The sequence below is a fragment of the Stylophora pistillata genome, chromosome 4 (genome assembly GCF_964205215.1).
Source record: "Stylophora pistillata chromosome 4, jaStyPist1.2, whole genome shotgun sequence".
Taxonomy (NCBI): Eukaryota; Metazoa; Cnidaria; class Anthozoa; order Scleractinia; family Pocilloporidae; genus Stylophora; species Stylophora pistillata.
In genome coordinates, this window is record NC_142522.1 from 15738230 (window position 1) to 15765841 (window position 27612).

General features: G+C 37.5%; 2 protein-coding genes and 1 pseudogene across 5 annotated transcripts in view; 2 read left to right on the plus strand and 1 right to left on the minus strand.

Annotated features, from left to right (window-relative positions):
• LOC111321371 (TBC1 domain family member 13) overlaps positions 1-8851 on the plus strand; it is a 23094-nt gene extending 14243 nt beyond the window's left edge. For 2 of the 3 annotated variants that reach the window (XM_088756195.1, XM_022924220.2), the window contains 10 exons: positions 29-123; positions 880-951; positions 1893-1952; positions 3999-4065; positions 4284-4382; positions 4529-4593; positions 5381-5459; positions 6312-6393; positions 6530-6587; positions 6980-8851. In XM_088756195.1, coding sequence (XP_088612321.1) covers positions 29-123; positions 880-951; positions 1893-1952; positions 3999-4065; positions 4284-4382; positions 4529-4593; positions 5381-5459; positions 6312-6393; positions 6530-6587; positions 6980-7105 — 803 coding nt within the window. In that variant the 3' untranslated portion in view covers positions 7106-8851. The remainder of the gene's footprint in view (positions 1-28; positions 124-879; positions 952-1892; positions 1953-3998; positions 4066-4283; positions 4383-4528; positions 4594-5380; positions 5460-6311; positions 6394-6529; positions 6588-6979) is intronic. The other variant, XM_022924228.2, reaches the window with a different exon arrangement.
• Positions 8852-11556: 2705 nt separating this feature from the next.
• LOC111321588 (mitochondrial-processing peptidase subunit alpha) lies at positions 11557-27311 on the minus strand. Of its 2 annotated transcripts, XR_015999757.1 has the most exons (12): positions 26995-27311; positions 21452-21531; positions 21280-21362; positions 20821-20923; positions 20203-20295; positions 19047-19316; positions 18325-18627; positions 17827-17892; positions 17015-17103; positions 16720-16775; positions 13474-13563; positions 12923-13061 (listed from the first exon to the last, which is right to left on the minus strand). XR_015999757.1 is itself a non-coding variant. In XM_022924522.2 (11 exons), exons 1-11 carry the CDS (start codon positions 27263-27265, stop codon positions 12886-12888), a joined length of 1590 nt encoding a protein of 529 aa, XP_022780257.2. In that variant the 5' UTR covers positions 27266-27306; the 3' UTR covers positions 11557-12885. The 2 variants fall into 2 exon arrangements, 1 of the variants encoding a protein (XP_022780257.2); XM_022924522.2 differs by lacking the exon at positions 13474-13563 and having other exon boundaries at positions 11557-13061; positions 26995-27306.
• Positions 22843-25957, plus strand: LOC148732617 (uncharacterized; annotated as a pseudogene).
• Positions 27312-27612: the final 301 nt, after the last annotated feature.

The window sequence follows — 27612 nt, forward strand, 5'->3', positions numbered from 1 at the left end:
ATTCACAATGTATATCCTGATAAATTAGGAGAAGACAGAGATTTTGAAACCCTGAGGGAGCGTGTGTTGCGGACCCATCTGGAGGCATCTCATGTTAACACCAACAGGAGTGGACTCAAAAATGTAAGGAGAAATGTGGCATTTTCAATCATATAATAGAGGATATCAGCATTCAAATTTCATAATATTTTTGTAATTATCTTTGAACTTTGAAGATGTGCTCTGTTAAGTTTAAATAATCCTTTTACCACCCATTTCACAATGCCTGTCAAGGAGGTTATTTTGATAATGAGGATTCAGTATGGTTGCACTATCCTTCTAAAATACTCAAAATTTTTAAAATTCAAAATTGCATCCTCAATTAAAGTTTGAGTCTCTGGGTTCCAGCATAAAAAGGTGGGAGGGTATGTTTCTCTTTGTATGATTTCAAGGTGTAGAAGGAATGATAAGGGATATTTTGCTCAGATTTCCATTATCTTAGCATAGTAAAAGAGTTACCATTCTCTTTTTATAGAGTTTTGGTACCTCTACCTCATACTTAACAACAAAGTTAATTGTACATGTTTTCATTGGTTCTTTATGATAATCTCTTAGATGACAGATGCATAGACAACGTCACCGTTATGGTTTTTTTGCTAGATTCCATGCTGCTTTCTTAGAAAATGATCAGAGATAATGTCAACATCAGTTACACACAGCTGTCCTTTGTGTGGGACTTTTTTTGTTCTTACTAAATTTTGACATCATTGCGATCTTTTACTGAACAGATACATAGCAACATGGGATCTATTTGCTGATTTGAGTCAAGATAATTTTAGATTTTGATTCCACAGATATAATACAATATTGCTTCAAGGATTGTATATTCTTGTTTTTAAGTTTTCTGCACCAAGGAAAATAGCCCCAGAGGAGTATTTTGTTCTTGGAGATGGAGAGGAAGCACATTGGGAGGTAAGATAACACATTGGGCTCATTCACATGTACGGTTGTGGATGATTTATTCAGTAATTTTCACCGGAATTCACTTGTAATTTTGGTCAAATTTCTCTACTTCTTAATACACATCACTACAATGTAGTGGTAAGACAGTTTTTTCATTTTTGAAATTCAAAGGTTGGTATTGATCAACTGAAACAGTACTTTGTTTAATTTTCTGACACCTGCACTTGATAATAAAATAAATGCATTTCTCATGTTTTCACTGAATTTTAAATTTTAGCTTTAAAAAAGTGTGGTCTATGTAGTTAATAATAGTGAGATTACCACTAAGGAAGATATATTTTTAGTTTGACTATTGTCTTGAGCAGGAGTCCAAGAAAAAAATCACAATCACCATCTTGCACAATGATTTGAAGCTGATACTTTCTAATTTTACAGCAGGATGCCTCACTAACTCAGCCACAGAAATGTTTTTCTTTGCCTTGCCCTTGTGAAAAGTGTTTAACATCTACCTTTACTTGACAACCAAGCTCAAAATTTACTATCTCTATAAATTTATTTGCAAGGATCAACTTTTACAACAGAGTGCATTAGGCCTGTCATATAACTGATTAACTCACCAGTGAGTTAGTTTTAGTTAACTTGGAAGGTTGTTAGAACCTGTGTGGGAAATCAGGAGATCTGAGGTTCTAATGATCCTAGAAGGGAAGTTAGATTTTTCTTTTTCCTACACCCATGACAAAGGAAAGGAAAATTATTTGTGTCACTTAAATCTTACTATTTTTTTCATCAGGTCTCATAAAATAAGCCATTTTCTACCAATATTCAGCACATGCTGGTTTCTGGGCATTTAGATGTGCTACAATTCAAACTTAAGAATTTACAGTTTAATGAAAATGATTGGGTTGAAGTGTTATGATATCGTAGTAATGGTGTTTAATTACAAATTTCAGGTTGTTGAGAGAATATTATATGTTTATGCAAAACTTAATCCTGGGTTAGGTTATGTTCAGGTGAGGAAATGTTTCTCAACATTTGACACTGTATTAGTAAAAACATGATGATAAAACATACTTCTTTCTGAGAGTGATTAAAGCGTCAAAAAATATGTCAGTGTTTATGGTGTAAAGTGTCAGCCCCTTAAGTCATTGTCAACTTCTTACAAAATTTGTACAGTCCAGTAGTAAGTTATTTGCAACAGAGTTTTCGAAAAGAAATGTAGTATATAAGGAGAAAAGAATGAGGTAAGGGGAGCAGAATATTGATGATTTCTGAATAAGAGAGAGTTCAGGTCTGTGAAATTAATCCAGAGAATTATTCAACCCCCAATGCACAGTGAGAATCTAGGGATTTTAAAAACATTTGTTAGTAAGTAGGGCTTTCAATAAGACTGGCACCTGCTGGAGCTCCAGCAGATATTCTGTTGTGAATCACACGGTATACTTGGCCACATCCAAGCTGAATTTTCAGGGGAAAAAAAATGTATAAATAATAAGAAATAATAGTCAATTTTAGTAATGGAGTATCCACTTTATTTGTTTTTCAAATTCTGTGGTCTTTCTTTGTTTAATTCATTGACTTTCACTGGCCGTTTTCTCTTTCTGCTTGTTTTGCATGTTCTACATCAATTCATCGTGCTCAAAATAGAAGTACACATTGTTGCTTTCTTAAAATAATTTTCAAACAATTATTTTGTGCTGAACTAAAATCATCAAACATTTTTGGACAAATGAAACAACAAAAGTTCTTCTCAACTGCTACTTAAAAAACAAACTTGAAAATCTGAATTATTTAGATAGCACCCTTGTCAATAAAAAATGTAAATGAAATTTGGATCTTTTTTGCAAAGATGTTAAGGTTGCACAAAAACACTTAGGGCTTAACTACAAAGAGAGAAATAAAAACAGCCGTTACCACTTAGTGTCTAATCTTTTGTTAAAAAAGCTAAATTTGTCATGGAAAGAGAAGAAGATCAGATTCTTGTACTTACTGGTTAACCAGAACATTAATTAGAAAGTGACTTTTCATGATTTTCAAGAAGCAATCAGTGGCTAAGGATCATTGTGTAGGATCTGATGTGAAACACAAGCCATGGGAACAGTAAGAATTCATTGGCTGATTGATTTAAATCAATTATCTTAGGTAAACATCAGCAGCTGAATGCATCAGTAAAGACCAGAATAATCCTGGGATTTTCTTGTGAAATAAAACTTGTTGAATTCACTGCTGTGTATAATTTCACCCCGAAACCGAAAAAAGATTGAGCTCACAAAAAAAGTGTTCTGCTTTTCAAGAGCTTTGTTTCCAATTGCAAGCAAAAGAAAAAGTCTGTGAACAAAGATCATGACAAATAAGCAAGTATGAGTCAAAAAGTGATGTATGGAAAAAAAAAAAACAAGAGAATCTGGCCTGGCCAGGGGAAGAAAGGTTTAGGTCATGGCATCAAAATTTGGAAACATGTGCATACATAAATTCGATGCACCCATTTTATCGTGTATTGGTTTTGAAGATTGCCTGTTGAAATTGTTTAGTATCATGTGATGTTGGATGGCTACCATCATTCTGATATTTCTGTACCTTGTTGGAAGCTTTCAAGCAAACTCACATAGTGAGACCTAAACACATCAAGATCTTTTGGAGTTCTTTCAGTCAACTTTTGCCTTTATAAACAAGTTTTAATAAAAGTGATTGGTATTGTGTTGTAATATACCACATTTCCACTAAAAAAATGACTGAGTCTCCAAGAACACACTAACTCAAGTCTTTTCAGAGGACTTGTGGGTGAAACCCTGGCAGCAGGTTTGCATGTCAGCAAATGAAAGATTTTGAGTAGCAATAAAACAATCAGTTAAACAATTATTTCAAAGGAGAGTAAAATTTAATGATGACTTACCAAAGTTTAGCACTGAAAACTCTGTGTGAAGCTAATATATTCTGAATTAAACTAATGGGCTAGCAGTAGGGAAATTGTTTTTCTTATTATTCTCCTGTGGGTGCTTTACTCAGGTAGTCACCTACTTCAAATCCTATTGAAAGCACTGTATTTGCTATTTTTCCAGGGTATGAATGAAATAATTGGGCCACTGTACTATGTTTTCTGCTCTGATCCAAACCCAGAATGGCAAGGTTTGTCACTAATTGATTTTTGCTTTCAATTTTTCGGCAACCTACTTTTCTTAGTTAAAAGATGCATTGCAAAGGAAAAACAACTTTACTAGTTGACTGACAACCAATGGTGAAAGTAATGTATTAGTTTATGTCACTGAGTTCAAGTGTACTGGTAAATTATGGAAGTCATTGACTTTTTTGGAATGACTAGTTGTCTCTGCATTGTTATTTCACAGAAAATGTGGAAGCAGATGCATTCTTCTGCTTTACAAATCTGATGTCAGAGATTCGAGATAACTTCATCAAGACACTGGATGATTCAGCTTGTGGTATTGGTGAGTTTAGTAGACTGGTAGATGTTAGCAACAGGCATTTGTCCATAGTGAAATGGTATTTCCAGAGATTTTGTCCAATTTGTCTTCATTTTATCTTAAATTTAGAAAGATATCTTAAGAAAGTGTACATTCCTGCCACTTTTCAGGAAACATGATGAAAAGTGTTCGAAACATGTTGAAAGAGAGGGACATCATGTTGTACAGATACCTGGTAATTATAAGATAGTAATTTTGTTCACTGATCTTGGTATTTAGGTCTTTATTTAAAGAAAAAAAGTAAAAAAGGGGACTTTTAGACATGTAAGTGCTAGCACTTCTCTAAGTAAAAGAATAGGTTTTACTGCTTTTATGCTTCAAGATATTTGTACATAGATATTCAATGCACACCTCTTTTTTAAACTCAAAATGCAGCAAGATAGCAGTTTTAGGAGATATAATTCCTTTGTGTTTTCAGTCATTGCCTACTGCCTGCAAGAGTTGTGATTTCAAATGTAAATTCTTTATGATAGCTTGGAATTTACTCTCACTTGGAAGTTGGCAGACTGGAGTGGAATTCTGCTGAACTAAGGGTGGCCCTACCAGGTTAAACTGAATGGCAGCACCATATTTAGGGGAGAATTTTTAAACTGCCTTAAATTTGTCCCCCTTTTGGTCTGAGAATGGTTTGAACTGACATGATCATCTTCTTTGCATCTGGTCATTTGGGTCAACCAAAATCATAATGCGTAATTACCAAAATTTACAAAGAAAAGTGATCAATGTAAGACAAAACTATACTAGATTATATATGAAATTCCAATTTCTTACGAAACTCTCCATGTAATACAGACTTCATGAAACACAATGGACGTGTCTGCTAAACACAGATTCATTTACAATAAATATTGGAGAAAATTTTGGACATAGTCTCCTTCCCATTTTGACGAGGGGTGCTCATGTCTTATAGGGTACAGTTAGTGAAGGTTTAAGTGTTTTTGTAAAGTATACATCTATTGCAGGAAGAGCAGCAGATGAGGCCACAGTTCTACAGTTTTAGATGGTTAACATTGCTATTATCTCAGGAATTTGCCCTGCCAGGTACTAACATTTGAATTTATTATATCACTGACAGTGCCTGTGACAATAGAAAGCAAATTCTGATTGCCTACCTAAGCAGGGAAGATAGGCCTGCCTTTCCCACTCTTACTTAACCGCTTTGGTCCTGGGCAAGAAAGAAAATTACCTAGAGCAAACCTACCAACAATGTTTGTAATTTTTGAACAGTGTCAGGGATGGAGTCACTAAAAGCAGTAGACAACAGTCAAAATAAAGAAAACACAAATTTCTTTTGTGGGATTATTGTGCCACAGAAACAGTTGGCTTTCTTTCCCATCTCTCGAAATATACAAGTAATTCTTGATTAAAGCAAATACTTTGCTATAATTATATTGAATCCTTCATTGACCAAGCTTGTTCTGTCCAGACTGCTTGATATTAGCTTTGTTCTTTTTTCTGTTTTATGGACCTTGACTTCGTTTTGGTCCATAAAAATGCAAAAGAAGAACTCATCCAATATCTAGCCATCTTGACCTGACACTTCATCAATACCTCTTATTTATTAAGAAGTTCTCTTCTTGGAAACCTCCCTAAGTTTCTTCAAGTGAACTCTTAGATGAGCATTTTTCATTTTCTAGAACTTTTTTAGTTATCTATCAATCAAACTTGTGTTAAAAAAGAAGCTTTTGCAACATGACAGAACTAGACTAGTCATATAGCCACAAAGGGAGGATAACCTTTTGACATTCAAATGAGGAAAATAGGCTGATGTCTCAATGTTTATTGTCCTTTTGCTTTTGTTTGGTTACTGGTCATTCTGCCAGTTGAAGTTGTGTATCTCTGCAGATATATGCTGATTTTCAAATGCAATTATTTTGTTTAACTGCATTACAGATGTCATCAGGGTGTGGGATTCTTTGTTTGCTGATGAGAAACGTTTTGATTTCCTGATTTATGTTTGCTGTGCAATGCACATGTGAGTAAATTAAGTAAAAAATGTCAGTTCTTAGGAGTAATGTTATATTAACTTTTGTAAATTGTGTGCATTACCGTGAGAGTGCATTTTTTACTAACTTAAAGGAGAACTAAATTGAGTGTATATGTTTTTGTAGGGTGATAAGGGATCAACTGCTGGCTGGCGATTTTGCTACAACAATGAAACTTCTGCAGGTGCGGGATTGAAAAAGAAAATTCACTGTTCTTGTTTGTTTACCAGCAACCAAAGCTACACACCAGATTATTTCTGATAATTATTGCATTGTTTATTAGATAGCATTGTGTCTGCTTCTAGAGGTTCTCTTTTATCAACTTCAGGTGTTGTGACTTACTATATTGTCCAGAGTCTGCCACAGTTTGACCCTACCAGTGGTCAACATCCAAATTTGGTTAAATGTATCCACCCATATAGATCAATTGCAATGACTAGACCTAGACCAGGAGTTACCCACACCAACTACTGAGAGCCTACATAACAAAAAGAGTTGAATCACCCTCACAGACTTGATATTAATGGTTAAGTTTCACACTACAGTAATTTAGACTTCGTTTTTACTTGTTTTCAGAACTATCCAGATATTGACATCCACACAATACTCTCCAAAGCAATAGATCTCAAGCGTCCAAGAGTGGCTGCACCCAATCAAACACATCAAAAACAGAAAGGTGGACTTCAGTTTAAGAAGAGATGACCACTGTTTCTTCAGAATATGTCGGTCAGATATTGGAAGAAATATGCCTTTAATATTAATGTAAGGTTTGAAAGACCTTGAAATAGTCAATCAATGTTTTTTTGAAGGGTTTCCTACAGTTTTCAAATCAGTGGAAGAAATAACCTTGTTGGCACTTATTTTCGCGGATGTTTAATTTCGCGTTTTCCGCAATTGACAGAAACACGCGAAATCAAGGACCTGCGAATAAAAATCACTGCGAAATTTGATCTCCTATCGTATATTCAAATCACAGAAAAAAATGATCAACATGCAATCATAAAATCATACACAGGATATGTATCGACAAATACACAAATTATTAATTGGTCTAATTGGTTCTATTTTGTCTCTTCTGTGGTGAAATGACGTTAATTTGCAAGGATTTCGCATATTAAGTAGAAAATCTAGCTATCGTTTTGAAAAATGAAAATTTAATGTCCTTTTTTTCCTATTTGCCAACTGAAATTGCCAAAATCGCAAAATTAAGTAGCAGTAAAGTACGTGGTATGTAAAATCAATCAGAGAATATTGTTGTGAAGATGTCTTTTATGCAGCCATAACTTGGGAAGGGTAAAGGGTGGGAAGGCAAGCTGGTTTGATTTTTAGACTTCTGCTATGATAACCTACTAACACCTTTTTAACCCTTTAACTCCCACGATCTGATTGTGAATTCTCCCCTCTAGCCGTTACACATTTCCTTGAAAATTAGTGACGAGAATTTGGTGCTCTATCAAGGTAACAACTTCTACCTGATGAAGTTTGAGTATTCTCATTACCTGTTTGCTAGACAATGTATGGACATTATAGGGAGAGGTTACATATTAATCACTTTTGGGAGTTAAAGGGTCAATTCAAAGTGGGGAAGTACATAGTTTTAAGAGATCTTCGGCCGCTAAGGTTGACACAGTGGTCACTCCACTGGCTTTAATTGTGTTCTAAGCCGTGAGTTTGAAATCCAGAGGAGCAGTGTCGCGAGAGAGAAAAGACAACGCCGGAAGGACGGGGCACTGTCTCAAATCCCAGCATCCCAATCTTCAGCCTTCACTTGCCCGCGATGCAGTAGAGGCTGTACATCACGCATCGGCCTTCACAGCCATCAGCGGGCCTGCAGCCTTCCCTGATCTTCGGACACGAAGAACCAGCCATCATCAGGCTCAGCTAAAAATTTATTTTCTAAGTACACGTTAAGAATAGTAGGGTGGGGTGAAGAAGGGCGTTTGGTTCCTTGGATGTGATAATATCATGTTGATGGGCAATAGTTATCCTGTTGGATACTTCATGTTGGGGAACCTATCTTTTCAAACATATTTCGCGAATGCCCCGATTTTACATCACAAACCTATGGAAAGATAAATTTAAAATTATGACGTAGTCTTCTACTTTTATTGTATGGGAAAGACATTTTACAAATATTATTTTGATCCCTTTGGTTTGGTTGATTAGTTATTTCTTCGAGGAAGCGTTTGACTCAAATAGAACTGTTGCGGTGAGATTATCACGTATGCTGCTCTCGAATATCATTTAAATTGTTTTCAATATGATTTTATAACAAGATCATGACGATCATAATTACCCACAACTGATTGGTAAAGCCTCTAAGTATTTTGCTGTAACAATACTAATCCTATTACCTTCCGTCCTGTAGAAATATGTAAATACATTGTTAGAAGAAATTATTTGGACTTTGCAAGAAAATTACAGATTAATAAATTTTATACTGTAGCCGCTTTGTTTGTGGTCGTGACATTTCGTGGGAACCTTAATACCTCCATCGAGTTTTATTGCCAACATCCATATTAGTCATAAGAACTTTAATTCCTCAACTGACCCTTCATTATTGTCTCAATAAGAAAGAACACCTCAACCTGTTCAATCCCAGTCTTATTGGTAATTCTCCTTATTGTCTGCCATACAATTCTTATTGAGTTAGTTTAGAGAATTTGGTATTAGATCAACTAATGATCCCCTAATTTATAGTTTTCTTTTTTCTCGTCACCTGTGTAGTTTTACTGTGTTGATATTGTCAGGAGAAATTCTAATTTGGTGACTCCTGTTCCCATGCTCTTACTGTACGCGCAACTCGTTTTATAATGAAATGGAAAAACCAGAATAACATAAAAGACCAAGGGCATTACGTTGAAACAAGTCGCAAATTTGACGAATCTTCTAGCTTAAATGCACCTAGAATTCAATTTTTTCACAATTTGCTAAATTGATAAGCGTACACAGTTTTCTTTTTATTTTATAATGAGAAGCCAGTAGCCTGTATGGCACATCAAGCGGAAGGTAAGACATGCTACTGTTACCGGGTACCCTAAGTTAATTCATGCAAAACTATTAGCGCAATCATTTGAAGCAAAGCAAATTAAACATATTAACAAAACGATGGATCAACATCAACCTTGAAATTCGAGGCATTTTACATGCTGGGTGACTCATAAGTTTGCTTGAATGTGCAGTGGTTTTTTTCTTTATTTTCTTTTCCTCTTTTACTGTTCTGGGCAGTTTTCTCTTGTCTGGAAGTTGTATAGGCTGTTCGTCAGACTCAACTTGTGATCACACCTGCTACTTCCCAAAACTGGAGAACAGACAGAATTCAACCAACCGGAGATGATCCCTGGGGCTCTAGTGACTTTTATGGTCTCACCAAATGAGCCACAAAAATAGAATATCAATTATTTTGCTTGGGGACAACTAATCAGACTACTTAAGAGTAATCAGTGTATATCCAATGCCTTTTTCTTCTACTTGGTTATAGATAGCAACTGAGAAAATCTTCCCAAAGGCTAGCTCTGACGCTAGTTTAGCTATTGGCTGTATCTCCTCACTCACCGAGTGCTCTAACTAGTGAGCAGTAGTACTTAACGGTGAAATTATCTGATCAGGGTTGCGTTAAAGTCGCTATTGTTGACCTCACTTCTTGTATCATCCTGCTCAGAACTTGCCATCAATAACTCGTAGGATTGGTCTATTTCCTTCTTGGCCCGTGCCGTGTCTTGGTATTCAAAGGAATCATTCTCGTGTAGCTCTTTCCTGATGAGAAATGTCACACACATTACGAAAAGTGAAAACACAGCCAGCATAACTGCTCTTTCCAAGCTTGTAGTTGACAACATTTTCCTTGTAGAATATGATCTCGCTTTGCAAGATGAATAACTGAGTATCGTCAACTCAACCAAGGAAGTATCTGTTTCCTCTTCTTTATGTTCGTTGTTCGACTTCTGATACTGGGCTTAAGATGGTCTGCTCATATGTTACAATCTTAGAAAATGCGTCAAAGTATTTAAGATAATCTCTTCAGAAGTGACAACTGATATCACGTCTGCTGAGACTCTATTGAATGATATTCATAATTAATAATGCTTAAAAAAAGAAAGACTTGTTGGGTAATCGGGTTGTTTATGGAGGCGTTTAAAGTCACATGCTGTGAATATTATGACAACCATCTAATGAAATAATTTTTCGTCCATCCCTTTTCAATGATCGTGCTTCACTGAAAATGGGACCAACGTAAACCTTCATTCGTTTTTGATCCCATGTGATCATCACAAATCACATCGACACTAGAGTGTAAGTAATCAAAAAAATTCTGGAGGTAAAAGCGAAACGAAAGGGGGGGGGGGTTATCGTGTTTTGATTCACCATTAGAGTTTATTCAACGCTTGGCCAATTCCAGTTAGCAGCTAAATGAAGCAAATTTCCTCGTAAAGAGATTTCTACAGGTGACCAATAGTGACAATTCACCGCGGGTCACCCCAGTAAACACCAAGAGTGCTTCGGAAAAATATATTATAACACCACAAGAACCATTCAGCAAAATTTGTAGAAGTGGAAAAGAAAACACGATTTTCTCTTCTTAACTTTTCTTTTTTAATTCATTTACTTTTTCCCAACTTGGTTAAGGGCAGCCATGGGAAACTTCACTTAAATCGGCGCCAATGGTATCATTTCTATGCGTTTGCTGAACAACAATGCTATTAGCTTAAATATGTATTACTGCAATTAAATTTTATTTGAAATTTTCTCAGGTTGCATTCGGGGTGTTAAAATTTAAGATAGTGAGGAGTAATTTAACTTTCCTTCTTTTAAAGCAAATGACTTCCATCATCGTTATGGAACACACCCTTAGCCAAACACAATCTATCTGGACTCCGCCTACCAGTGTAGATGAAAGGCATACTTTAAATGCTTTTTCGCATTTCCACTTGTGAAGGTGACTATTTCTCACAGCAAGATTCCTCTGTTCAATGAAGCAATCAGCAAAGCATGGCTGATGAGAATCTTAGACAAGCCTTATGACGAACGGCCGAGTTTACCAAACTACTCTAACTAGTAATCGGTTCACGCCCGACACGACACGTACGATATATAACGCTTTCTACCGTCCTCTAGCAATTAGCTACTGAGATGTTAAGTGAGGGTAGACAAACCACACTAAAACAACGTTAATATAAGAACCATCCACTGAAAAAGTTTGTAATCACACTACTTTATATTTATATTTGGACATTTTTAAATATCCAACTTAAAAGTTAAAGAACAAATGGGACAAATTTCAAACGCATACCCGGCTTTGGAGAAAAATAGACCAGGCCCTAGTAGTTTAAAGTGATGATGAAACTATCCAGTGGATGTGTGTTTTCGCACAAAACGTGGTAAGCTTTCCACCGAATAGAGATATCCGCCCTTCGAACAACCGGGGCCAGAGCATTCACACGTTTATATCCAAATACAATTCATAACTTCGAAGCCATAAATGATCCAAGATGTATGTTGATCTATGTTGCCTTGTCTTTTAATCCACAAGTTAATTAACCCTTGTTCAGCTTCAATGGTTGCAATGCTAACATTTCGCTCCAGTATAGCTTGTATCACACAGTCAACCATAAGGTGTCAAAAAGTTATCTTAGCTGATCACATGGGTTTCCCTTAAATCTTGCACTCACATTTGTCGTGTTGGCAAATTGACTTAACATTGGTTCCGATTCCAAGACACCCGAATACAAACTAATTGTGACATGATGCATTATTCAAGGCGGGTGTGGGAACAGTACCACGGCCAGTATGTTGCGTGCACCTCACATTTCTATTTATTTATTTATTTTTTAATTTTCTTTTATATATATATATTCCTTTGATATCATACTTTCTGCAAACATAAGCCTGTTTGGCAAGAAAGCAATCTCAGCAGTTTGTTCCCACAGTTTTGATGGGAAGTCAATGTACCAACCTTGTAAGAAACCAAGTGGAGGTCAAATATATTGCAGTGCGTGCAACAGACAGCTCACTCTAAAAAGTTCTTAGTGCTAACAACTCCATAAATAAGAAGACTGTCTCTTCTTTTGTGATTATAATATCAAAATTATAACAATGATATCAATAAAAACTATTTTACGCCTTGAATTCAATCTTAAGGTTTGAAAGTTGGGGAATATCACCGGATATTTCCAAGTTTTAGTTGAGCTTTTCGACCAATCGCGGGCAAGAAGAAATATTATAGGCTTTATCAAATGTGTTTACTTGAATAAAGCGACACAACGAGAAGACTGTGTGCTGATACTGGCGTAGAATAGGATAAAAGGAAGCTCTTTTTCACTCTATTTACTGTCAAGCTTGTACAACTCTGAAGAGGGCCGAAAGATTTTCTACGTGTAGACTGCAATAAAAATGTTGCCACCGCCTCAAAATATTCATGGATGGTTGCATGATCGAAGAACATGAGGAGTTGAAGTCATAATCTGAACGCATTAGTGACACCATTAGTTCCTAAACCGGAAGAAGTGCGAAGCTCCGCTGAAATGGCCGCCGTTTGAAAAAGCACGTTGAATGTCTTCGAATTTGGGCAGATTGACCAGGTTACCAAGTGCCGCCACGGAAGGTTTGGTTGCTAGCATCCGGGAACTGACGCGCTTAATATCGTCGACTGTAACGTTTTCTGAAGAAAAAAAGAAAGGCATTCTTTAATCATGGTGCAGGAATAACGCACATACAAAACAGAGAGCTCTTTCATCCACTTTAAATTGCAAGACTCGCATCTGTCACATGAATGAATGAATGAATAACTTTATTAACGTGTCAATCGTTCCAGTTTTTACAAGTAAAAACTAATTGGGGACACCTACTACGTAAACTAAACTAATAATTATAATAATAATAAGAAGAAAAACTATATACAAACAATATAAAATTGATAAAATTAAGTTTCACATAACTCACAATTTTCACAATTATTTTCCGATATAACATTTGATAGGTCAAGGACTCTGACTTGATTTTTAAATACAGTTAGAGAGTCAGCCATTTTGATTGATTTGTGGAGCTTCGACCAACTATAAGGTCCCATGTACCTTAAGCTATGTCTTCCGTATGTAACCGTGTCGTATCTTGGTAAGGAGAAATCGTCTGCATTCCTTAGATTGTACCTACTTACGCCGCAACTAAAAAGTTCAGAAATATATGGTGGGACTAAATTAGTCTTAACTTTATAAATAAATATAGCCATGTCCTGGAGTCTGCGATTACATAACGTTGGAAGTCTTGCTTTACCTAGAAGTGCTTCATAAGTGCTAGCCCTGTCACAGAAAATAGCCCTCATTGCACGCTCCTGCAGCCTTTCAAGCTTTCTCTCGTCTGACGAGCGACAATGGTGTCATACTATATGACAATATGTAACTTGGGGTAAAATAAAAGCTTTAAAAATTCTTAATTTAGCTTCAGTAGGCATTAAATTCCTAAACCTCATAAGTACTCCTACTTTCCTTGCCCCCTTAGTACAGACATTATTGATATGCTTAGTAAAGTTCAAGTCAAAATAAATGTAAAGGTTTCTTCAGCATAACACAACTAACCCGTGTACTTAGAACTGAACTCGCTAAGTTGTTAAGACACCAAAGGTGACCTAAAGTTGGATTTTCTGCCTAATCGTTATTAACATTGTCATTGTGATCACCGCTATAATTGTGGTTGACACCATTGTTATCACTGTTACTGTCGTTTTCACTTTCATTGTCAATATCATCGTTATTATTTCAAAGAATTATTCTGTCAGTACAAGACGCACTTTTGGGTTTGTATGTCATACAAATCAGATCGGGACTTGGAGCGACCATGAACAGTCAAACAAAAACCCATATTCTTGATGCTCGAACCAATCAGATCACGAAGGAAAAGTGCTCCACAAAGTACTGATGAATTCAATTAACTGATTGATATGATCACTGGACCAGTTCAGCGTCTAGAGAACTAACAAGAACACGAACGAATTCTCAAGGTGGCGGAAGAGCCGAAAGGTGATGATGTATTTCAAAATTCTAGTGCCCTGCAATTATTTATCGCAGCATTAAACTCAAAATAAAAGAGAGCACAGTATGTTCAGGAGTATTTGAGATGCTTTGATTTCGGTACTTTTTGAATGAGATGACGTGTTACCATGTCATACTCCTCTTGTAAAGGTACGTTACTCAATTATTTCCCGATCTAAACAAAGAAAATAAGATAATTTCTATGACAAAGAAATGAAACGCTTGAATAGAGACCGCAAAATATACTTTAAAGTAACTGACTTGAAATCAATCCCTGTTTGAGTTACTATTTGAAAACAACAAAAACAACATCTTAGTACCAAAAGCGGTATGTTGCTCGCATCGATCGGATTGCACCGACTGTGTTTGTCGCACCGATAAGATTGCGCCGGCTATGTTGCCCGCACCAACCAGATTGCGCCATGTATGTTGCTCGCACCAACTGGATTGCGCCAGATATGTTTCTCGCACCAATCAGATTCGCTAGGGTATGTTGCTTGCACCAATCAGATTAACACAAAAGGGTTTGTTGATCGCACTGCTGATCAGACAACGGCACCAGGGTTTGTTGCATTTGGTATGAATGCAAAAGAATGACTGCCGACGTTCGAAGGTAACCCTTTTTTCATTGCAAATGAAATCAAGATGCTGCGATACCTGTCGTGCGTCAGAACGACAGCACCAGTGCTAGCGTTGGGTGCAAGTCATGCATAGCACAGTACATGCTTTATTTTGCCTCCTAGTTGCTCCTTTGGATGCAAAGTTCGGTAAGTCACCCTTACTTTCTGCTTCGAAGGTAACCCTTTTTTCATTGCAAATGAAATCATAATGCTGCGATACCTGTCGTGCGTCAGAACGACAGCACCAGTGCTAGCGTTGGGTGAAAGTAAAGTATCCGTTGCTTCGCCTTTAGAGGTTTTCCATGATTTAATTCGTCACTGTTACGTCGATACTTGTTCCCCTTGATTATTTGACTTTTTCCCGTTACCAAATATATTTCAGTGAATTTCACTTAAAATCCTTCACTACTGAATTTCATTAACATTGACCAAAATGCCACTGTTAGCTGATTACCCACACATTCTTCACGTGCTTTGACGTTTTCTACCAACCAAACTGACTTTTAACCACTTTGGACTTTAGTCATCATGTGTCAGTTCCTCGCAAACACCTTGCATTCTATCACGTAATCCACACGCAAGGGGTAAAGTCCAGATAAACAACAGCCAATCAGAGGGCTCAGTTTCTTACGCATTCTTGAACGCCTATGCAATACGATCTTCAATTCTGTTAGAGATAATGGGTTTTGATTTGCCTTTCCGAAGTCGAATTAATAGTAAGATGTACTGGGGGTAAATAACTGCCACGGAATAATTTGATTTTGTCCCTAACAGAGGAATGGCGTTAAGTGTGGCAGTATACTTTTGCTTCTAATTATTCAGAAAACGGAGAAGATCGACCACAAGATACCTTTTGTTAAAGGTTACTGCAGACAAACCGGACAGTTTTTTTGTTTGCTCTATATCAAAGGAATGTAATGTGAGATTCTCCTATGGATTGTTTTACAAGTTTTAAAAAGCTCGTTTCTTTCACAAAAATTAAAAATCAGCTATACAAAGTATCCCACACAAAGCCACCCCTGCCTTTGTTTTTCTTTGCTTTGTTTCTTTTGTTTAATTTCTTTGCATTTCCAGTAAAGACTTATGATACTTTTGATCTGTTTTTTTCTTTTCGGCATATATGTGAACACCAAGTGTTTTTCACAAAGGAATGGAGTGATGGTACAAATCTAAGGTAGATTCACTCATTCGGAGACTAAGTGGAGACTGTTGAGAATGATTTTGGTTCTTGTAGAATAATTTTGAATGGTAATTTCGCTCTCCTATTTTATTTGTAATTTGATACTTTTGGTTTTCTTCACCGATGTTAACGATTGTAACGTGATCGGTTATGCCGCATTTCATGCGTGTACTGAAGCTGCGATTTCTCGGGAAAGTAATGATTGTCTGCAAGGTCGTAAGCTGCGTGGCCGGTGTCCACATGTAAAACACAGGCTGATTATGTGGTGATTTCTCTACCTATCAAACCCATGCTCCATACTCTTGCTTATTCTGCAGAGAAAATGCTTTCATTTTTGGTTTTCGTTTAAAGTTGCTTTAATTGAAAGCTGTTCTGCATGTGGAACTCGACATAATTTGGGAGCAGGGAATACATCAAACAAGCCATTTTATCAAAGAAGGATTAAAACTGGAAATTCAGTAATACATATATTAAATCACAAATAAATCTTACCAATGCTTTGAAATAATTCTTGAGCAGACTTCCTTTTATTAAGTCCAAGAACTTGCCTAGGAAAATAAAACAATGTTACTTTTTCTAACATGGTAATCACTTCCCACATCCTTCTGGACGAAATTCATCGCCATTAAAACACGTAACTCAGTATGGAGAAAGCAAAAAAATTAGTTACACAATTCTTCGCTTCCCAATGAAAAAAAAGAGAGAGAGGAACAAAAAAAATAAATAATAACAAATAGATAACGACAACAAGCAACCAAAGTTTACTTGAAGATAAGTGCAATCTTACCTTCCTATATCCTCAAATACAATAACTCTTGATTCCAGATTCATCATCAACATAGACTGGAGCTGCTTCTTGGCTCTCGCTACTTCAACCTACAAACAACGCAGGGTATGGTTATTACCTCTCTAAAAATGAAACTATATCAGTCTATACATGGCCAAAGAACAGCTCGAGTGTTGACTCAAGTGGAGTGGTGAGAAATCACTTTGCAGAGTATGTGTTAAAAGAAGGCACTTCATGGTCCGTACTGTCACTTACGGACCATATTTATTCCCCTCTGCCCATCCTTATTCCCAAAGTGCAGAAGTGCACGTGCCATAAATTTGAGTGGAGAAGACAAGGTTCTGTAAATTACAGTATGGACCGAGAAAACCATGTTAGTAAGATACGAATCATAATTTATCTCTGAGTTCACAAAGAGGGGGAAGATTTCAAATCAAACACGCTTTTGAATTTAGCGGGCTGTACAGTGACATACAACCAGCTAAATTGACCAATCATGATGCAGGTACTAACTAAGAGATAAGATATGAGACCCTAAACATGTAAATGTAATAACCACGGCTTAAGGTAGTTTATGACCAACGTACCCCCTCTTAAATACTAAATTAAATCTTTTCGTTCCATGCTTCATAGTTCTCTATTTCCAAACTGGCTCATTGCAAGAGATTTATCAACAACCATCCCTATAGTGCAACATGTACTAAAAACATGGGCTTCACCACACTAGGTTTCCCTTTAACTAAACAAGAGAGTATGCAAGTATGGACTGCTTATGGACAGTGAAAAATTCACTTCTATTTTAGGAAACGCACCTCATTTACTGAACCATTGACAAGATTAAAGTATTCCTTGACAAGCACCTGAGTGAGGTCACGCAACTATAGATGGAAAACAGTAGATACAAAAAATATGACAAATGAATGTGGTTTAACACAAAAATATTAAAAATTTAATGAGGACTAGGGAATAGGGAATGTATCATGTGATACACATCTAGACCTTGAAGAACCTTTGTTGTTCCTTTTCAAAAGAGATGAGCTAAAGAAGAGAAAGAGGACTGCCTGCTAAGTTTCCAAGTAGGAACCTTGATCAAGCTGGCAAAGATGATGATGAATAAGTGCACAAAAAAAGGCATTGCTTGCTACAAAACAGAAAGCTATGATGTATATAAACAAGACAACACAAAGCTACACCAAAAACTGAACACCTCAAAGTTTCTACCTTCCACCTGTGAGAATTTTGCAAAGAAAACATCCACTATAACTATGAATCCCATCAAACAAAGTTTGCTTTACAAAAACTGTTCTTGCCTGACTAGGGTGAGAACTTCCATGGATGCAAAACAAACCACTGTCTGCATAGCTGTGGTGGTACGCTGTGGCAGCATAAATCCAGTGATACCTGTTGAGGACATTCAAGTAAAGACGAGAGTACATGCCCTTCCCTGGGCCTCCTGCTGAAAATGATCCTCCCCCACCCATCATGGTGTTCAGAACAGTGAATGCAAAGAAGTCTGGGTCATCATAGTGACATGTTTCCAATCCGATGGAGAGGTGGGCTAGCTCTGGCAGTGGGGTGGGGCCAGGGTTTATCCTGGGTTCAGCTCTATGGTCCTGCCAAACAAAAAAATCATTACTTACTGGATTAGTCAGGTTAAGAACACCCTCTACAGCAAAAAATACCTCTTCAGTTAAAAACCCTTTACACTGCCAGATCACAGTTCAAAAATCAAATCTAAACTAGGCTTTGAACTGAACCCCTAATATTTTATCCAGAGTATCATACAATACCCCTTTCCTTTGTCTTTGCCCAAGCTCACAAATATAACGGGAACATTGGTAACAACTACCCCAAGAAATAAAATCAGAATAGGTCCATGATACTGTAAATTTGTAATAGGCCAATTTTCATCCTTGACTTTGTAATCTTCTCAAAACCTTTTTCTAACAAGAGTCACTTCCACTCTCTTTTTCTCTGGTAAACCAGAAGGTTGGGAGCAACTCATGGAACCTATACAAGATGTTGAGTGCACCTTAATAATGCCTCCAGTGTACTGAGCAATAGATTGATCAGGACTTGCAGATTTCTCTCCTCCTTTATGCCACACAGGTGGTTTCTTAAAAAAGTATTCATTTGTCAAGTCTATTAGATGTTGATGGTCCACATTGACTCCTGCAATAACCATTCTTGATGGCTGATAATATGTCCTTAAGTAGTCTTGCAAAATTGAAGAGTTGAACTTTCCTATATTCTCTGCTGGACACAACTTAGGGAGGCCTAGTGTGTTATCACGGAAAGCTGCCTAAACAGAGAAACATAAGCAAATATAAACAGTTAATAATTTCATAGAGAACTACTACTTGCCACTTAACTCCACAAGATACTTTGTTATACAAGCATGTGTGTACTAGTGAAAATGGTGCAAGACAGATGCTATCTATCATAACTGGCTCAATTTAACTGGATGATGGAAAAACAACTTTGAAACACATAATTTTGTTTTCTGAGGAAGGGAACGTCCATAACCCCACTTCTATTACTTTGTAATGGTTAATAATAGTATGAAATAACATTAACTTCATTCACTATGAATTAGCATTCAGATTCTTGAACAACCCTGGGTTAGCTGAGCTATTTTAGATGGTCCACCCACCCAACCTAAAAAACACAACTAAATTATCAAACTCAAAAGAAATGAAAAGAAACCAAATAATTATGTAAAAAGATCAAAGATTGTTACAACAAATAAGTAACAAATGGAAAAACAGATAAAAAGGGTGAAAATGCCTAGAAATTTGAATGAAGTGCAAATCAATAACCAAGAATGAAAAAAGGAAATTAATGTATTAAGGGTACTTTCTTTAACTCATGAAGTTGGTTCAGGATACCATTCCATATCCTTAAATCTATTCTGGCATTGAAATCAACATATTTCCTTGAAAAAGTAACCAGGGGGTTTATCAAAAATTTTGGCTAAAAAGGAGGGGTGCTTTTTGGAAGGAGGGCCCTTAACTGAGGGAGGCACTTATTAAGTAACCATTAAACTGTACTGATTCCAATATGGTTGAAGCTTAAAAAATTGTAAATAAAGTAGAAATAGTAACAGGTTTCCTGTATCCCTATCAATTTTGAAAGTGAGGGGGGTGCTAGCAGTGACACTGGCAACAGTATATGTTAATCCAACTTACAGCATGTATCATGTCTGTAAGGACAGGTTCTGGATCAGGTCTCATTTCTATGTTTTCAAGTTCAAATTGCACAACCATCTTTTGTTCTTCAATCTACAAGTAAACAAAAAGTGGAAAGACCATGTAACAATTTGTACTATTTGAACAATCTAACATGAGCTAAATCCCTTGTCTTTATATCAAAAGTGTTACTGTTGTCCCAACTACTTGGTATTTTCACGTTTTCTAACTTAAATTCTGGGAGCATTAGGAAATATCACTACTTATGATTGAGTTTAGTTTAGAAAGTATATTTACAATCTCTATGGAATGTATGTTTTCCTTTGAAAAAATTAAATTCAGTGTTCTCTTGAGTCTTCCAACACAAGATTGAACAATGACTTCCTTTGCACTTGGTGTTCATACCTGTGTTACTAAAATTCTAATGCATGTACCAAACCACTACCATGCCAGAATTAACACTGGATGAGGACTGAAACAAAAACCCTGTTACATTTGGCTTGGAGTTAAACAGATATTCAAATGGTAGGATTTTCTTCATTGTATTAGACAATCATGTATTAACTATCAAATACAATTACAGTGATCCGCTTTATTTTAATAATCAGTAATTATTACCTCTTGGTCTGTAAGTCTGGGTTGAAGTACACCCTCAGAAAGAACTTTCATCACTGTTGGCAGGCCACTTGTAAAGCAAGATGCCCCATAAATAATGGCATCCCTGTTGAAATAGGAATTTGGAAACATTATTTGAAAGTGAGAAATAATTTATTGCCAAAATTTACATTTTCAATTCATCTATTAAAACGGACGATTTTCCATTTATATATGGGTTCCTCAACTATAAATACCACAAAAGAGATATCATTATACTAAGTTAATTTAAAATCGTGCCATCTCTTTTAAGCACATTACAGCAAAAAGTTTTGGTTGGGCTCAGGAATCTTGTTCATTATAATACAGAATGAACGATAGAATAAAGAGGTTCAACACATACTGGTTTCCCTTAAAGAAAAGCGTGCAACGTTTTTCTTGATTATGGCTTAAGTTAAATATCTGTCAAAAATTTCAGTACACCTGAATGACGAGCAGTCTGCCATGCCTCCAAACTTCTCTAACTCTTGTGTGAAATCATCATTATTCTGGAATTCTATTGTGCTCTACAGGAAAGAGGAGAAAATGTCAATGTGGTTTAGGGTTACGAGTTAAATAACTTTACTTGGTAGGAAACAAGTATGCAGCTGTGTACCTGAAAAGCCAGCTTCTCCAATACGTGTGATAAACCAGCAGGGTAATCAACCTCATATCTTGAGCCCGCGTCAATAACAACTGAAACAGACCACAGAAATAAACAGGAACCAGTCTATTATGATAATCTTGACAAGGGTAGTAATTTTAGGACAATGTGGTTGCTTGAACATAATAACCAAAACTTGCAGAATTTTATTCTTACTTTGTTTCCAAAGCCTAAAAATGATGTAAAGATGTAAACTAAGTCCTAAATTACCTGGAGAGACCTCAGTCTGCAGGGTTTGATCTAAAATTTTTTGATACTGAGTCGAGTGGGCTGATCATTTGGGCACTAAGTTTCCAAACTTTTTTGTCCTGTTCATCAGGATAACATTCTCAACATTCTGGCCCTCTTCAATAAACCCCTGTCTAATTTTGATCTAATATTAATTCAGCTATGTCAGATAATACTTTTCCCCCTAAAAGCGGGAACAGTGGAATGAAAGAATTGCGGAACAGTGGAAAATCACACCAAATTCTAAAAGACAGAACTATAAACACAATATTTATAGGAGGTAACCACTCAATAGTCCCTTTTACAGTTGTGGGCTTGGTGGCCAAGCCTTTGAACAGGAGTGAGGCTTAGGGTGACCTTGTTATGATAGAGATGTTGCTGCTTTTCACATGCAAATTACTTTGTTATCATGCTAACTAGATACAGGTCTTTATCACAACAGGGTCACCCTTAGCCTCACTCCTGTTCTAAGGCTTGGCCACCAAACCCATAACTGACAAAGGGACTATTCGCCTACGACCAATCTCACCTACGCAAAGTTACCTACGACTAAAGGTGAACCTGCCTATGTAGGCAAGTTTGTTTACTAAATTAGGCAAGTTCACAATTGAGTTTGTGAACTCAAAATAAAAAAATAAACATAAATATAAACATAGATGTTTATTTCACTTGCGTGGCACTTAGCAAAGAAGGCGAGACTTTTTCAACTTTGAAAAGGATATTGTTTTATGTCCCTTGCATGGCACTTAGCAAAGAAGGTGAGACTTTTTCAACTTCGTTAGGATATTGTTTAATGTCCCTTGCACCGCATTTAGCAAAGACGGTGAGACTTTTTCAACTTCAATAGGATATTGTTTAATGATACGTATACAAACCTGTCAATGTCCCACGCACAACACTTAGCAAAGAAGGTGAGACTTTTTCAACTTAAGTAGGACATTGTTTGAAGACCTTAATGATACTGAATTGAAAACGCCAATAATGTCTGCCAATCACATTGCTACAATTTCAATTCATCCTCAAATTGACTGACTGCTATAAAAAGGGCTGTAGTTTCTTGTTCATTTCATTCCACTAAGCTTTACGGAAAACTCTCGCGACAATAATCATTAGAAATGAACAGGTTTTATTGCATCTTCTGCACCAAACAAGTAATGTCTCACCAAGAGGCACTGTTTTGTGTTGGCTGCGACAGGTGGCAACACCAGTGTTGTGAAACGGGGATCACAAGGGACCAGTGCAGGGCTTCAGGAGAGGAAGTAATTTGGCGATGCCTGTACTGCAGTGACAATTCCACAGACCATTCCATCCCAGTCGCATAGAGCACACAACTTGGATTCGAAGAAACGGACAACTTCAACATCCGTGCATCATTTGAGGACTTGAGTTCACTAAACCTTTTTTCAGATGACAAAACCCTCCTGTCACTTGGAGACCCCCGTCCAGAGCCAGTAGAAGTACCAATGGAGATGTCATTGAAAGAGCCTGAGCCTGTCCCTTTCCCTCCACAGCCTGACGTTCCCACCTCTTCATCTCGTGGAGGAAGGTTCACAGAGAAGAAGAACCAAACTGTTTGACGGCCTGGGTTTCTCTTACAACGTGCGTTCCAAGAGACCTTACGCAACCTACTGGCTGTGTATGGTATGTCCAAAAGGAAACCAGTGCAAGGCCACTGTCATCGAGCGTGATGGTGTGTTCACTGCAGGTCAGGCCGCCCACAACCATTCCAAGCAGATTGGTGCCTATACTGCTGCTAAGATTATTTCCACGGTACAACGAAAAGCAGTCACCGACATCTTCAAGCCAGCTTCAACAATTGTTGACAAGGTATAATGACACAGTACACAACAGTAATTACTCCTTTTACTGCAGGTTATCACGTTAATGCAAGTTAACCAGTAACTAATTTGATAACCGCTCTTATAAGGCTTGTTTTACTTCTTTGAAAGGTCCTGGTAGAAGAACTCAATGCACCTTGTCCTGCCCTTCCCAAGCCTGAAAACATTGCTTAAGCTGCGATTCGCCTTCATCAACGACTGCGGCCAGTGAATCCACGTGATTTAAACTTCAGCATTGAAGAAGATGCCTTTCCTGTAGGCTTCTACAAGGGGGAGGTCAGGGTGAAGGAACAACGCCACCTGATTTTTGCGACAGGTCAGCAGCTGATGCAACTCGCCGCCAGCAAGTCCTGGTATGTGGATGGAACATTTAACCTCGTAAGCTGTCCATTCCAACAGCTCCTTTCCATAAACACATTTGTGTTCAAGTGGTTGTGCCAAACAAGTACCGCTGGTATTCATCATGATGCCCACTCAAAGGAAAAGTGATTACAAGAAGGTAAAAGATTTATTGTCTGTAACTGAATGTGTGATGGTCTGACTCAGGTTAGAATCGGAACTCTCAAAGGATATGAGAGAGATATCAGAGATATGACTCAATTTTATTATTTTATTTCAGGTTCTGCGAGAGATAATAAATTTGCTTCCCAGCAAGACCACTGCAGTACAACAGGTGACTGTGGACTTCCAAGAAGGCTGTGGTCAGACCTGAGAACTGCTCTCCCAGACATCCAGATTCGGGGCTGTGTCTTCCACTGGACACAAGCAATATGGAGAAAGGTAAATAATAAGAATATGTGACCATGTTTCTTTTTAACCCATTGCACAGCCTTTTTGATGTACTTTGTTGTAGCCCCTAACTGATAATATACGACTGTGTTTGATTTTACCCGCTACCTGACCAACCTTATACTGACTTACTCAAAATTGTGGCTCTAATAGTGGCACTAATTTGTTTTTATAGGTCCAGGAGCTTAGGTTACAAGTGGTTTCAAATACGGCCTGTTCGTCTTCCACACTGTGTGTCCATAATTCTTGTCGGTGTAATTTATCATTGTCCAAAAGCAACATCTGATGATGCTAGAAATTCCCCCTCAGTATTGAATTACATCGTAAATGATATCAACTCTTATGCATGTCAGAATAACATGCGCCTCAATCCGCGTAAATGTAGAGTCCTCATGGTTGACTTTCTTCACTATAATAGTTGTGTGCCCATGCCAATCATGGTCGGCAGATCCCTTGTCGAGAAAGTTCCATCGCTTAAACGACTCGGTGTTCATGTTTCGGAGGATCTTACGTGGATGGTGCACATTGACTGGTTGGTGAAGAGGGCCAATCGTAGACTGTTTGTGTTAAGGCAGCTGCGTAAGTGTGGCATTCCACCTGAAGACATCATTGCCATATACTGTGCACTTGTAAGATCTATATTGGAGTACACGTCAGCTGTGTTTGCTGACTTGCCAAAGTACCTGGATAACGCACTGGAAGATGTCCAGAAAAGGGCTCTTTCTATTATGTGGCCTGACCTTCCATACGAACATATGCTTGAAAAGGCCGCCATTCAGACCTTGTCGGTGCGCCGCGCAGCTGCATGCAAGCAGTTTATTCGTAAAATTCGCCCAGGCCATCCCTTATACCCCCATATTCATGAGCAGGTACTTCACAGCACAACGCAAATGTGTCTGTGATCAGGCAAATCTTCTCACCGCACACTTGTCAGAACTGAGCGTTTTAAAAATTTCGTTACCGTTAAGTATCAACCTTTGTAAAGTATTGTGTGTAATTATTTATTTAGGTTTCCAGTGCGTATATTTTTAAAACTGTACCAGTAATTCAGCCTTAGGCTGCAAGTGGTCCAAAATAAACTATATTACTATACTATTACTACTACTACTACACTGAAGACAAAGGCACCTATGAGTGGATGAGGAAGTTGTTAGCGCTTCTTTTCTTGCCATACACAGAAATAACCATGCAGTTCGAGCGCCTACACCTTGGAGCTGAGGGTGCACGTAAAGAGCTGGCAGAATACATTGCATCACAGTACAATGCTATATTCCCCATGAAGGACTGGTCCGTCTTCATGCCGCCAGTCCGGACATATCATGACATTGAAGGCTGGCATCACGTATTGAATCGACGTGCCAGCAGCCGCTGCAGCCTGCCATTCTATGTCCTCATACAGTTACTCAACCGAGAAGCAAGGCTGGTTGAAATCCAGATGTAACTGATTGACGACCACAAGCTGATGCGTATCCAGCGGAGGAAATATTGTGTTCTGCAGACCAAATTGCATGATCAGTGGGAGCAGTACCAGTCAAGAAGAAAGGCAGCAAGGCAGATTTTGAAGTCTTGTTCAAAACTGTATGGGCCAACTCGCATACAGTAAACAGCTGTGTCAACACAACAAAACAGATCCAAAAAATATTCCTTGTATTGAGATATTAAGCATAAAATCAGTAGGATAGGATATTCAGTAATTTTCCTTGTATTGTATTCAGATATTAAGCAAAAAAAAAATACTCCTTGTATTGTAAATAAAACCTTCAGATGTAAATAAAGCGGTTTGTATTATGGCGAGTAGGTACTTCATGTAATTATGATTTTAATACTCAACAAACTGGGCAATTCACTCATTCACTCATAAGTGAACTTATCTAAGTGAACTATTGACGAAATTCAAGAACATTATAAAGAATGCCAAGATAACGTTCACATGACCAAGAAAACATGCTATAATCACAAACATTTTCCACTTAAAAGGCATGCATTACTTGATTGAACTCGCCTGCATGAGGAGGCAAAGTCATCTACGTAGGTGAGCTGAACAGTTGTAGGCAGGTTTGTTCATAGGCGAGTTTTGTCGTAGGCAATTTGACCATAAAGCTTATAGGGGTAGGTGTAAGGAACATAACATACATCTTTATTTAACGAGGGTAACACATTAACTTACAAAAGTTTTCTAACAAATGGCCCTCACATATATACACAGTACATTTTACAATCATTGTATCATTACAATTAATTTTACATTACAGATTTTAATATAATTCACACACAAAAAAATATATGACATTCATAAAAAACACGAATCAGTTTGAATAGCAATTACAATGTAGTAAAAGAACTCCAGTCTTAAGGATTTTGCTGAAGACGTGCAGTGCTAAGCCACAAAGTGACGAGAGAGAAGAGAGACACCGGAAATAAGAGACAAGATGTTCAATCGTTCTTACCCGTGTTCACCCAGTCACGCGTTGAGCGTCCACTAGTTAGACGCCTGACAGTCAGTGTATTTCAGATCCAGATTGCACGTGCATGATTTCCATGAAGCATGTCTACATCGTCATATCTACATCGTCACACACCTGCAGAATCACGCTCTAATTTTGCCAGACATCATTTTGGTTACATTTATTCTTAACTTACCACCAACTGTAGAAAATTGTCCAAAAGAGTCTTCTGACGCAACTCTGATGCCATTTTGCAGGTTAGTAACGTGCGTTACGTGATCATGCCGGTTTTGCCGGTCTGTTCCCCCGACCATGCCGGGAGCTGGCAGATTGGGCAGAGGCTCGTTAAGTGGAGGGATCGTTCCGTTACTGAAAACTCTTGTCCGTATTGCATATCTAAAGGTTCTATTTACGCTATGAAATGATCTACAACCTTGAAATACTGGCACGAAACTCCTTCCGGCCATCTTCTCTTCTTAACATTGCGGGCCCAATATTTTGCAGCAGTTGAGTTGAAAAGCCGCTCTTTTATTCAGTAAGATAACACGTAGTGTCCTCTTGATAAAGCGTAGAGATGCAACTGGAAGGGGTTAACTCAAAGTCAAGCTAAGGTCATCATAGGGCATCTACACATCTGTAGCTGCGGGTAACAATGCTTTCTGTATAAATTCCCCTATTGTTTTTCTCTGTAAGGCGGATTGAAACTAAGATCACTTCACAACAAAGTATTTTTGCATTCTCAGGGGTTCCAACTAGAGTGTTAAGTGAACTTCTAAGAAGAAACAGGCAGAAAAAATAATTACTATAGAATCTC